Source organism: Ranitomeya imitator, chromosome 2, assembly GCF_032444005.1.
Source record: "Ranitomeya imitator isolate aRanImi1 chromosome 2, aRanImi1.pri, whole genome shotgun sequence".
Taxonomy (NCBI): Eukaryota; Metazoa; Chordata; class Amphibia; order Anura; family Dendrobatidae; genus Ranitomeya; species Ranitomeya imitator.
Genome location: NC_091283.1, coordinates 347,671,112 through 347,684,361, shown reverse-complemented (window position 1 = coordinate 347,684,361; position 13,250 = coordinate 347,671,112). Strand labels below are relative to the sequence as shown.

Below are 13,250 nucleotides of genomic sequence, written 5' to 3'. Positions count from 1 at the left end.
TCTTGGCCTCGGTGGTCACCACATCCTTCTCGGAGGTCATATTATGCTGCCTGCAGTGCACCCCGGAGCTCCTGGCCGCCTCCCCACAGCCTTCTCTCGCCCCGCCTGTGTGCAGCTCGTGCTGGCTTCAAGCTACGGCTGCTGCTCCGTGTACACCTGCCTTGAGGGGAAATCATGCGGGGTCTACACTGCGCACTGCACCGCTGAGCTGCTGCTCTACCCGCGGCACAGAGCACAACCTGCTCATGCTGAGCGTGCCCACAGGAAGGGCTCTGCATGCCCCCTCTGGCATGCGTGCCGCAGGTTCGCCACCACTGTACTAGGACCATATCTTGAAACAATCCCGTAGCTGTGTTTTTTTTTTTTAAAACCAGTGTGCAAATCTTGCTCAGGAATGGCGGCAGGCCGGTGTCAGTGCATGCATAGTGAGGTGAAGGCTCTTAAAAGCTGTCCTGATGTCAAGAAGGGCAGCAAAGAAGCCACTTGTCTCAAATAAAAACATAAGGGGCAGACTAACATTCTATAGCAAAATCAGCGATTGGATGGCAGAGGACTGGGGTTTTTTTTTTTTATTCTGATTAAGCCCCTTTCAGACTGTTTGGGTCATCTGGTAGAATTATTTTCTGAAAAAAAAGGTGAGTCATGCGACATTCAAACAGCAAAGCATCCTGAGACCATCCAAAGTAGGGGGTTCACTCACTATTTTGCTTAGTACTACTGCCATCAGTAAATCTAAACACCCTCAAAAGAGCAACTTCTCCCAACAATCCAGGAGCCATGCGGTGATGATGTTTTTTTCTAGTATGATAGAGACTGTCACAAGGCAAAAGTGTTAACTAAGTGACTTGGTGAACCAAGCAGTGAGTCCATGGTCAGTAAACTCCTCATATCTCAATCACATTGAGAACCTGTGGAAAAAAAGTGGTTGGATAAACAAAAGCACAGAAATTTTGATAAAGGCCAAGGTCTGATTAAGCAAGAATGAGTTGCCATCAGTCAGGACTTTGCCCAGAGGCTGATATCCAGCTGAAAGAGCAAATCTTAAAAAATAATGGTAAATTTGGTTAACATTGGATTTTTGCATAAATGTGATGAATGCCAATAAAAGTTTACATACTTAGATAATTCTAATAGTACTTCAGTAACAATTAAAACATCTGTCTAAAAAGTCGAAAAACACTGAAGCAGCAAACTTTGTGAAAACCAAAATTTGTGTCAGTCTCAAAACCTTTGGCTACAATTGTAGCATACCTAGCAGCTTTTACAGATACAGATTGATTTTGTTTAAGTCTGTGGGCACAGCCTATTGTAAGATCTATTTTAATTGCATCTGTGAGGATGGCCATCAAAAGCTCCCATACATAGTGGACCAATAGCTCTTCCTTGACTGTCTCTGGAAGTCTTTGTAAATGAATAGCATACTGCCTGTCCTCTGTGTCCATTGACTTAATTTTAAAAGATTCCAGGTCCGCTTCTATATCAACACATTCAGGACTTGTGGTTCTTCTTTGCACTGAAAATAATTCTTAATGACATTGGCTGAATGTCTTTGGCCATTGCCCTGCAACAGAAAAAATTTGGAGCCAATCAGACGCTTCCCTTATGGTATTGCATGATGGATAATATCTGTTTGTATTTCTTGGTACTAAAGATAACATCAGGACCAAATTCCCAATTCCATTTACTGAAATGCAGTGACAAACTTGCAAGACCTTCCACCATGCTTTACTGTTCCTGCAGACATTCATTATTGTACCTCTCTCCAGCCCTTCCGCAAACAACTGCTTTATGTTAAAGCCAAACCTCTTTATCAGTCCAAAGCAGAACACGTGCTGCCTGTTTCCTGTACCCCACTTCCTATTTTTTTTTTTTAGCATAGTTGATTCATTTGACCTTGTTTCCATGTTGAACGTGTGGTTTTTGACACATTAGATCTCTGGTGAGTTCTCCAAAATGTCTGGAAAAAAAACAAACTCCCTGCTGTCTTCTTTCAAAAATGTATTTGAAGTGAACCTAAAAGATTTGATGCTTTGATACCATTTTGAAGGTAAAGGGTGGTCACTCGAAATATTTAGATGCTTTACATTTTTCTTTTGTTCATTGCTTTATTTTTAACAAAAATGAAAGTGATTTTTACTTTGCAGCCTTTGTTCCACACCTTCCTAAAATGTTTTCCACAATACATTTTAATTAGTGATGAGCGAATATACTCGTTACTCGAGATTTCCCGAGCACGCTCTGGTGTCCTCCGAGTATTTTTTAGTGCTCGGAGATTTAGTTTTATTCGCCGCAGCTGAATGATTTACAGCTATTAGCCAGCTTGATTACATGTTGGTATTCCCTAGCAACCAGGCAAGCCCCACATGTACTTAGGCTGGCTATCAGATAGATGTAAATCATTCAGCTGCAGCGAAGAAAACAAAGTCTCCGAGCACTAAAAAATACTCGGAGGACACCCGAGCGTGCTCAAGAAATCTCGAGTAACAAGTATATTCGCTCATCACTAATTTTAGTGCATGACTTTTAATTTTGAATAAAAAGTGAAAATGGTTTAAAAAAAAAATGAAATTTAAGGTATTTAAATTCAAACATTGTCCATTTGGGTTTATTTTTGGCAGATCATTTTACCAGAATCTCAGATGTTAAAGCAAGTGATTGTAATGTCATACAAGATACAAATGAAGATCCTGTCGGTACCCGAGACATACCTTCAATCTTTCTCAACAAAGATCCATGTTCATATCCTTTTATACAAAGTCCTTCTTCTGATTCATCGCAGAATGTTAAACAACAAAACACCAAGAAATCAAATTTTGTTGATCAACAAAAAGTTCTCACTGGGGAGAAACCTTATTCATGTTCAGATTGTGAGGAATCTTTTACCATTGAAGCAGATCTGGCTGCACATTGCAGAATTCACACGGGGGAAAAAACATTTTCGAGTTTAGAAGGTGGCGCACGTTTTAGCCAGAATTCAAATTTTGTTAAACATAAAGATCACACAGGGGAAAAGCCATTTTCATGTTCCGAAAATTGGAATAGTTTTAACCAGAAATCAGCTTTCGTTGCACATCAAAGAACTCACACAGACGACAAACCATATTCATGTTTAGAATGTGAGAAATTTTTTAGCTTGAAATCAAATCGTGTTGACCATCAAAAAGCTCCCACAGGGGAGAAGCCACATTCATGTTCAGATTGTGGGAAATGTTTTACCAAGAAATCAGATCTTGTTATACATCAAAGAGTTCACACAGGGGAGAAGCCATTTTCATGTTCAGAATGTGGGAAATGTTTTAGCCAGAAATCAAATCTTTTTACTCATCAGAAAATTCACACAGGAGAGAAGCCATATTCATGTTCAGAATGTATAAAATGTTTTAGCCAAAAATCAAATCTTCTTAAACATCAGATAATTCACATAAAGGAGAGACCATTTTCATGTCCAGATTGTGGAAAATGTTTTACCAAGAGATCAAATCTTGTTAGACATCAGAGAAGTCACACAGAAGATAAGCCATATTCATGTTCTGAATGTGGGAAATGTTTTACCAAAAAAGCAAATTTTGTAAAACATCAGAGAAGTCACACAGAGCAGAAGCCATTTTTATGTCTAGAGTGTGGGAAATGTTTCAGCCAGAAATTAAACCTTGTTACACATCAGAGAAGTCACGTAGCGGAGAAGCCATTTTAGTGTTTTGAATGTGTGAAATGTTCTTAAAAAGCAGATCACCAAGGGTACAAGTCATTTTATTGTACCATAGGCAGATGTTGCTTTAAATTGAACCTGTCAGCAGGATTGTGCACAGTAACCTACAGACAGTGTCAGGTCAGTGCTGTTCTACTGATTAAAATTATACCTTGGTTGATGAAATCCGTCTTGTCATTGTTGTTTAATCTTTATTTGTAGTTTTCAGTTAATGATATGCTCTTGCTTTGTGACGGCCTGTGAGGGGTCTTCATGTGGTGCTCTGCTTAGGTATTCATAATGCAGACTTCTGACAGGTCACTGATCCCTCACTGACATGGCCTTTAGTTAACATAATGACTATTATATATACATACTAAAAAAAAAAACCCTTCTACAGGCAGAAGGCAGGCATTTATCTGATATTTGCTACTGCACAGGCTCTGCGGCGCCATCTTGGAGGAGTCTTTTTTTTTCTTTAGCATGGTGGCGCCGCCGGCACCTGCGCAATAGCAGCTAATCGGTTCACCTCTTTATACACCTATAGCTGCTACTGCGAAAGCGCAGCGGGTGCCATTTTCAAATGGATTTTTTTAATTTATTTATTTTTTAAATATCAGGATAACCTCAACCATAGTAATTATATGCACATTACACTTGCGATTGTGCTGCAGCGCAGGTGCGCTGCAGAAGTTTTTTTTTTTTTTTAGTATGTATGTATAATATTCATTATGTTATCTAGGGGGCAGGTCAGTGAGGGATCAGTGTCCTGTCAGCAGACTGCATTATGAATAGCTAATCAGAGCACCGCATAAAGACCCTCCACAGGCTGCTCCAGAGCACGAGCATGTCATTAACTCAAAACTGAAAATAAAGATTAAACAACAACCACAACACTGATTTCATCACCCAAGGTATCATGTTGATCACTATAATGGCGCCGACCTGACACTGTTTGTAGTTTACTGTGCACAATCCTGCTAACAGGTTCCCTTTAACCAAAACTCATCTAATTGTAAATTAAAGATCTTACATTGGAGAAAAAAAAAGTTGCCATATCCAAAATGTTAGAAAAGTATTAACCACAAATAATTTTTCTCAGAAAACAAAGAACTGACATGGAGAAATACCTATTTTTGTTAACAAATAATAAAAATCACAGTTACTGAGAAACTGAATTGGCTTTAACAGGACCACATAAACTATCTGGCTAGTACTGCATAGAAGTTACTACCCTCAATGTCTTATTCTTTAACCCCTTACTGACATCGGACTTATTAGTACGCTGATGTCAGTATCCCCCACTTTGATGTGGGCTCCGGCGGTGAGCCCACATCTTTCCGGGGACATGTCAGCTGTTTTGAACAGCTGACATGTGCCCTCAATAGCCGCGATCCGCCTGTGGCTGTTAACTAGCTAAATTTCGCTGTTAAACTCTGACAGCGGCATTTAAACTGTGCTTCTGGCCATCAGGCCGGAAATACGCGCATCGGAGACCCCCGTCACATGATCGCGGGACATTGGTTTGTCGGCATAACATCCAGAGATCTCCTTGAGACCTCTATGGTTGTCACTGCCGGATTGCTATGATCGCCACCCAGCGGTCGGCGCTCATAGCAATTCAGCTACATAGAGGCGATCTGAACATCACCTCTATGTAGCAGAGCTGATCGAGTTGTGCCAGCTTCTAGTCTCCTATGGAGACTATTGAAGCATGGCAAAAGTAAAAAAAAAAATTTTTAAAGTTCAAATCACCCCCCTTTTGCCCCATTCAAAATAAAACTATTAAAAAAAAAAAATCAAACCTACACATATTTGGTATCGCCGCATTCAGAATTGCCTGATCTATCAATAAAAAAAAGGATTAACCTGATCGCTAAACGGCGTAACGATTAAAAAAAAAAGTAAAAACACCAGAATTACCTTTTTTGTTCGCCGCGACATTGCATTAAAATAGTGAGAGAACAAAAGAACGTATCTGCACCAAAATGGTATAATTAAAAATATAAGCTTGGCACGCAAGAAATATGCCCTCCCCCAACCCGAGATCCCGGAAAATGGAGACGCTATGGGTATTAGAAAATGGCGCAATTGTTTTTTCTTTTTTTTAAGCAAAGTTTTGAATTTTTTTTCACCACTTAGATAAAAAACAACAGAGACATGTTTGATGTATATGAACTCGTAATGACCTGGAGAATCACAAAGGCAGGTCAGTTTTAGCATTTAGTGAACCTAATAAAAAAGCCAAACAAAATACAGGCATGGGATTGCACTTTCTTTTGCAATTTCGCCGCACTTGGAATTTTTTTCCCGTTTTCTATTACATGACATGGTAAAATCAATGGTGTTGTTCAAAAGTACAACTTGTCCTGCAAAAAATAAGCCCTCATATGGCCTTATTGACAGAAAAATAAAAAAGTTATAGCTCTGGGAAGGAGGGGAGCGCAAAACCGGAAAAAGCTCCAGTCATGAAGCGGTTAATTAGCCTTGTAACATGACCAGAGATTAATGCATTGCCAGTAAGGCTTCATACTCACCTGGTCTCTTGAAGGATATCCAATACTTCTTCAAACTCACATATTACGCAAGAAATAAAATATGATACGCGAGAACGGGAAAGCAATATAAAGTGATGATTAAGAAAAAGAGCAATAACTAATAAACGTTTATCCAAAATATTAATAGATCACAGACTGCACATAAGTCAACATTGTGATGCAGCAGCCAAAAAGGCAAACACAGTTCCGGGAATGTATTTAGAGAGGCATAGAGTCTAGATCACATGAAGTCATTATCCCCCTCTGCTCCCCTTTGGTCAGACCTCATCTGAAATACTGTGTCCAGTTCTGGGCACCACATTTTGAAAAAACTGGAGCAAGTTCAGAAAAGAGCTACCAGGATGATAAGCGGACTGAAAAGTATGTCCTATGAGGAACGGTTACAGGATTTGGGAATGTTTAGCTTGCAAAAAAGAAGGCTAAGAGGAGACTTAATAGCTGTCTACTAATATCTGAAGGGATGTCACAGTGTGGAAGGATCATCATTATTCTCATTTACACAAGGAAAGACTAGAAGCAATGGGATGAAACTGAAAGGGAGAAGATACAGATTAGATATTAGAAAACCTTTTTGACAGTGAGGGTGATGAATGAGTGGAACAGGCTGCCACAAGAGGTGGTGAGATCTCCTTCAATGGAAGTGTTCAAATAGAGGCTGGACAGACATCTGTCTGAGATGGTTTAGTGAATCCAGCATTGAGCAAGGGATTGAACACGATGACCCAGGAGGTCCCTTCCAACTCTATATCAGTTTGGGGAATCAATGCCCCATAACAAAAAGTCTGACAAATCCCCCAAGTGCAGCTTTTTAAAATATTTTAACAATAGGGATATTATATTTGCTAGCGCAATTCAGGCGTTTTTTTTCTCTTTACAGCATTTACTGAGCTGGTTAATTAATTTTATATTTTAATAGATCAGACTTAAATGGAATGCAAAGATACCACATGTTTATTTCTCTTGTTTCTTAATTTTTAATTTGGGGGGGAAAAAGTGGTTATTTTTATTTATTTTTTTACTTTTTTTTTTAAACTCCTTTAGGTGACTTGAACCTGTGATTGTCTGATCACTTATACTATATACTGCAATACATCACTATTGCAATATATAGTGAAAATTACATTCTCCCATGAAGTCCAACCGCAGTGTTGGCTTCAGATGAGGACAAAGATGGCAATTGTGGGGGCCTTCAGCAGGCAACACCTTCGACACCCGATGATTATCTTGCGGGGGGTTTATGGTTTTGTTTTGGACGGCATGCTCCGAATCACTTGCTTCTAAAGCCACAGACTGACAGGCGTTTAAGGACTTAACAGCAGTGGATGGAACTCAGCTCCACTTGCCGCTGTTAAAAACAGATGCTAGCTGTATTACACAGTCAGCGTCTCATGTTACTGATGCAAGCTTAGCTCTTGAGCCTGAATCAAAAACCGGGATCTGACATATGACATACCAGTACCATATGTCGGACAGGGGTTACATTTGTTTTGGAAGGAAGATACTACATTACTGTCAGTTTTATCTGTGTGAACTGGTTCTTGTAGGTAGGCTAGTAATGAGAATCACAAACTGTTGTCTTTTCACTTGTCTTTTTGTAATGATTATTATATAATAAAGTGTTTGGTTTTAGATCCATGTTTTTCTAAAGAGTTCTATTTGTTCGGGATAATTCCTGATCTCTCAATCTTTTGCAAAGCTTGTTAAGTGCTACTTCAAAGATCATCTGAACATTTCCTAAGGATTGCATTTAGCTCACCATACGGCATCCTAGCAATTACATGTGTTTGATAGCACAAAATAAGTTTCATCTGTAGTCAAACAGAATCTCTCCTCCCATAAGGTTAGCAAATTATGAGAAAACTTTTGCCCCATCAACAGACCTCTTGCTTGGCTCCTTTAGACTCTTATTTCCTATTGTTTCAGGAAACAACACATTTACTTAGCCACAATAGTTGGATCCTGACCCTATCTTTTATATTTGTATTTTAAGGCACTGATTCATCATCACTTCAATGCCTGTTTTTTTGTCTAGTTTTGTGTGTTTTCAGCCTCTTTTTTGTTTTCACTCAATTCATTATTTTATTTGCAGCTTTTTTGAAGTCTGTTTTATATGTGACATTTGTTTTGTTTTTTGGGGGTTTTTTTATCAGCTTTGTGGGAGGAATTTAATGATTCCAGATGTTTTCTGCCAGCTAATCAATTGAGACTTTAAAAAAAAAAATTGTCGCAACCATACTCCAGTCACATCTTAGTGTGGTTTTACTCATAATTTCCAAAGTCACACATTTTTTCGACATTTTGAAAAAGAAGCAAAGAATGGTTAATGACGGGAAAGAAGCCATTTTTTGCTTTTCTACTTTGCGTCAAACACATGAAGAGTGTGCTCCATTTTAATGATTTTGGCACTATAAACGTCAGTAAATAACTCAAGACAAAAAAATGCTTTAAAGAAATGAACCCACCTCCCCACAAATGATGAAAAGGGACTAAAATGTCTGATTGTTGACCCAGGTTATTGTCAAGGGTGGGAGAGTAGAGCCAGCTTTGACATCATGTACGGTATCAATGTAATAATGCCTGTTACAATATGGAGCCTTGCTGAAAATGTTTCCTGAAATGGCAGGATGTATGAGTCTAAAATAGCACCTGACTTTTAACAGGAATGCCTTTATCTCTGAACTATAGTCCAGCATTGCGATCTGTATAAAATCACTTTTTTTTTTAGCGCTAAAATCACATGGAAAATCCAAATATGCATTTTGGACCTAATCTGTTAAATGGTTTTGTCCTCATCAACAGGATAAGGGATAAATTGCTGATCACTGGTGGTCCAACTGCAAAGACCACCATGAATCCTGAGCTCAGGAATTTGGTACTCCGAGATTAGAGCTCTGTAGTTCTGTCTTGATTAGAGTGGAAATGCAAACTCACAGACTCTACTCCATTCATTATCCATGGGATTCTGCAACATTCAGATGCTATCAGCAATCCTACAGAAAATGGAGCAGAGACCACGCATGCTCACCCTCACTCCAATCAAGATGGGACAGCAGAGCCCCATTATCGGTGTTCTAATGCCCAACCTAGGGACTGCTCAGGGTTCCAATGGTCAGACCTCCAGAAATTAACAAGGTAATACAAACAGAGGTGACAAAAATACCAATCATACAAACATACACCCATAAACAACATACAAACACTGGGGAGTGGATGATTGGGTTAAACCAAAGTAAGAGAAGAAAGGGAATTATCACACACTCAAAACCTAGCAATAGTCACAGATAAATCCACCAAACGCCTTTCTCCAATAAAAACCACCAACAACCTCCAGCCATGCAGCATAAGCTAACTCTGACAATGAGTGCTAGCCATGTGTTATGACCTGGTGGTCAGGACAATAATGGACCTGGTGGTTAAGAGCACATGGAATGACCTGATAGTTACTGATAATATAGGACGAGCTCTGGGACGTGGGAACTCTGCTGACCGCAATCCCTAATCCTATCACACACACTAGAAATAGCCGTGGATTGCTCCTAACGCTCCCTATGCAACTCGGCACAGCCTAAGGAACTAGCTAGCCCTGAAGATAGAAAAATAAAGCCTACCTTGCCTCAGAGAAATTCCCCAAAGGAAAAGGCAGCCCCCCACATATAATGACTGTGAGTAAAGATGAAAATACAAACACAGAGATGAAATAGATTTAGCAAAGTGAGGCCTGACTTACTGAACAGACCGAGGATAGGAAAGGTAGCTTTGCAGTCAGCACAAAAACCTACAAAAAGACCACGCAGAGGGCGCAAAAAGACCCTCCGCACCGACTCACGGTGCGGAGGCGCTCCCTCTGCGTCCCAGAGCTTCCAGCAAGCAAGACAACAAACAAAATAGCAAGCTGGACAGAAAAATAGCAAACCAGAGAAAAACAAGCAGGCACTTAGCTTCTGCTGAGAAGACAGGTCACAAGAACGATCCAGGAGAGAACAAGACCAATACTGGAACATTGACAGGTGGCATGGAGCAAAGATCTAAGTGGAGTTAAATAGAGCAGCCAGCTAACGAATTAACCTCGTCACCTGTGGAAGGAAACTCCGAAACACCCACAGCCACCAGAGGAATTCCATGGATAGAACCAGCCGAAGTACCATTCATGACCACAAGAGGGAGCCCGACAACAGAATTCACAACAGTACCCCCCCTTGAGGAGGGGTCACCGAACCCTCACCAGAGCCCCCAGGCCGACCAGGATGAGCCAAATGAAAGGCACGAACCAGATCGGCAGCATGAACATCAGAGGCAAAAACCCAGGAATTATCTTCCTGACCATAACCCTTCCACTTGACCAGGTACTGGAGTTTCCGTCTCGAAATACGAGAATCCAAAATCTTCACCACATACTCCAACTCCCCCTCAACCAACACCGGGGCAGGAGGATCAACGGATGGAACCACAGGCGCCACGTATCTCTGCAACAACAACCTATGGAGCACATTATGGATGGCAAAAGAAGCAGGAAGGGCCAAACGAAATGACACAGGATTGATAACCTCAGAAATCTTATACGGACCAATGAAACGAGGCTTAAACTTAGGAGAGGAAACCTTCATAGGAACATAACGAGACGACAACCAAACCAAATCCCCAAAACGAAGTCGGGAACCCACACAGCGCTGGCGGTTAGCGAAGCGTTGAGCCTTCTCCTGGGACAATGTCAAATTGGCCACCACATAAGTCCAAATCTGCTGCAACCTATCCACCACAGTATCTACACCAGGACAGTCCGAAGACTCAACCTGCCCTGAAAAGAAATGCGGATGGAAACCAGAATTGCAGAAAAACGGCGAAACCAAAGTAGCCGAGCTGGCCCGATTATTAAGGGCGAACTCAGCCAACGGCAAAAAGGACACCCAATCATCCTGATCAGCAGAAACAAAGCATCTCAGATATGTTTCCAAAGTCTGATTAGTTCGTTCGGTTTGGCCATTTGTCTGAGGATGGAAAGCCGAGGAAAAAGACAAATCAATGCCCATCCTAGCACAAAAAGATCGCCAAAACCTCGAAACAAACTGGGAACCTCTGTCAGAAACGATGTTCTCCGGGATACCATGTAAACGAACCACATGCTGGAAAAATAATGGCACCAAATCAGAGGAGGAAGGCAATTTAGACAAAGGTACCAAATGGACCATCTTAGAAAAGCGATCACAAACCACCCAAATGACCGACATCTTTTGAGAGACGGGGAGATCTGAAATAAAATCCATAGAAATATGCGTCCAGGGCCTCTTCGGGACCGGCAAGGGCAAAAGCAACCCACTGGCACGAGAACAGCAGGGCTTAGCCCGGGCACAAGTCCCACAGGACTGCACAAAAGAACGCACATCCCGTGACAAAGACGGTCACCAAAAGGATCTAGCCACCAAATCTCTGGTACCAAAGATTCCAGGATGCCCAGCCAACACTGAACAATGAATCTCAGAGATAACTCTACTAGTCCATCTATCAGGGACAAACAGTTTCTCCGCTGGGCATCGGTCAGGTCTATCAGCCTGAAATTTTTGCAGCACCCGCCGCAAATCAGGGGAGATGGCAGACAAAATTACCCCCTCTTTGAGAATACCCGCCGGCTCAGGAACACCCGGAGAGTCAGGCACAAAACTCCTTGACAGGGCATCAGCCTTCACATTCTTAGAGCCCAGAAGGTACGAAACCACAAAATCCAAATGGGAGAAAAATAACGACCATCGAGCCTGTCTCGGATTCAACCGTTTGGCAGACTCAAGATAAGTCAAATTCTTGTGATCTGTCAAGACCACCACGCGATGCTTGGCTCCTTCAAGCCAATGACGCCACTCCTCGAATGCCCACTTCATGGCCAACAACTCTCGATTACCAACATCATAATTGCGCTCAGCAGGTGAAAACTTTCTAGAAAAGAAAGCACATGGCTTCATCACCGAGCCATCAGAACTTCTTTGCGACAAAACAGCCCCAGCTCCAATCTCAGAAGCATCAACCTCAACCTGAAACGGGAGCGAAACATCTGGCTGGCACAACACAGGGGCAGAAGAAAAACGACGCTTCAACTCCTGAAAAGCCTCTACAGCTGCAGAAGACAAATTGACCACACCAGCACCCTTCTTGGTCAAATCAGTCAACGGTTTAGCAACACTAGAAAAATTAGCGATGAAGCGCCGATAAAAATTAGCAAAGCCCAGGAACTTTTGCAGGCTCTTCACAGATGTCGGCTGAGTCCAATCGTAAATAGCCTGGACTTTAACAGGGTCCATCTCGATAGTAGAAGGGGAAAAAATGAACCCCAAAAATGAAACCTTCTGAACTCCAAAGAGACACTTTGACCCCTTCACAAACAAGGAATTCGCACGAAGGACCTGGAACACCATTCTGACCTGCTTCACATGAGACTCCCAATCATCCGAAAAGACCAAAATATCATCCAAATACACAATCAGGAATTTATCCAGGTACTCTCGGAAGATGTCATGCATAAAGGACTGAAACACAGATGGAGCATTGGAAAGCCCGAATGGCATAACCAGGTACTCAAAATGGCCCTCGGGCGTATTAAATGCTGTTTTCCATTCATCGCCTTGTTTAATACGCACAAGATTATACGCCCCTCGAAGATCTATCTTGGTGAACCAACTAGCCCCTTTAATATGAGCAAACAAATCAGACAGCAACGGCAAAGGATACTGAAATTTGACTGTAATTTTATTGAGAAGGCGGTAATCAATACAAGGTCTCAAAGAACCATCCTTCTTGGCCACAAAAAAGAACCCTGCTCCTAACGGTGATGACGACGGGCGAATATGGCCTTTCTCCAAGGATTCCTTTATATAACTCCGCATAGCGGCGTGTTCTGGCACAGATAAATTGAACAATCGGCCCTTAGGAAACTTACTACCAGGAATCAAATTAATTGCACAATCGCAATCCCTATGAGGAGGTAGGGCACTGGCTTTGGGCTCATCAAATACATCCCG

General features: G+C 41.5%; 1 protein-coding gene across 1 annotated transcript in view; it reads left to right on the top strand.

The window, feature by feature from the left end:
* LOC138663725 (oocyte zinc finger protein XlCOF7.1-like) overlaps positions 1 to 7,881 on the top strand; it is a 31,798-nt gene extending 23,917 nt beyond the window's left edge. Inside the window, exon 7 of the mRNA XM_069750045.1 lies at positions 2,619 to 7,881. Coding sequence (XP_069606146.1) covers positions 2,619 to 3,694 — 1,076 coding nt within the window. The 3' untranslated portion in view covers positions 3,695 to 7,881. The remainder of the gene's footprint in view (positions 1 to 2,618) is intronic.
* Positions 7,882 to 13,250: the final 5,369 nt, after the last annotated feature.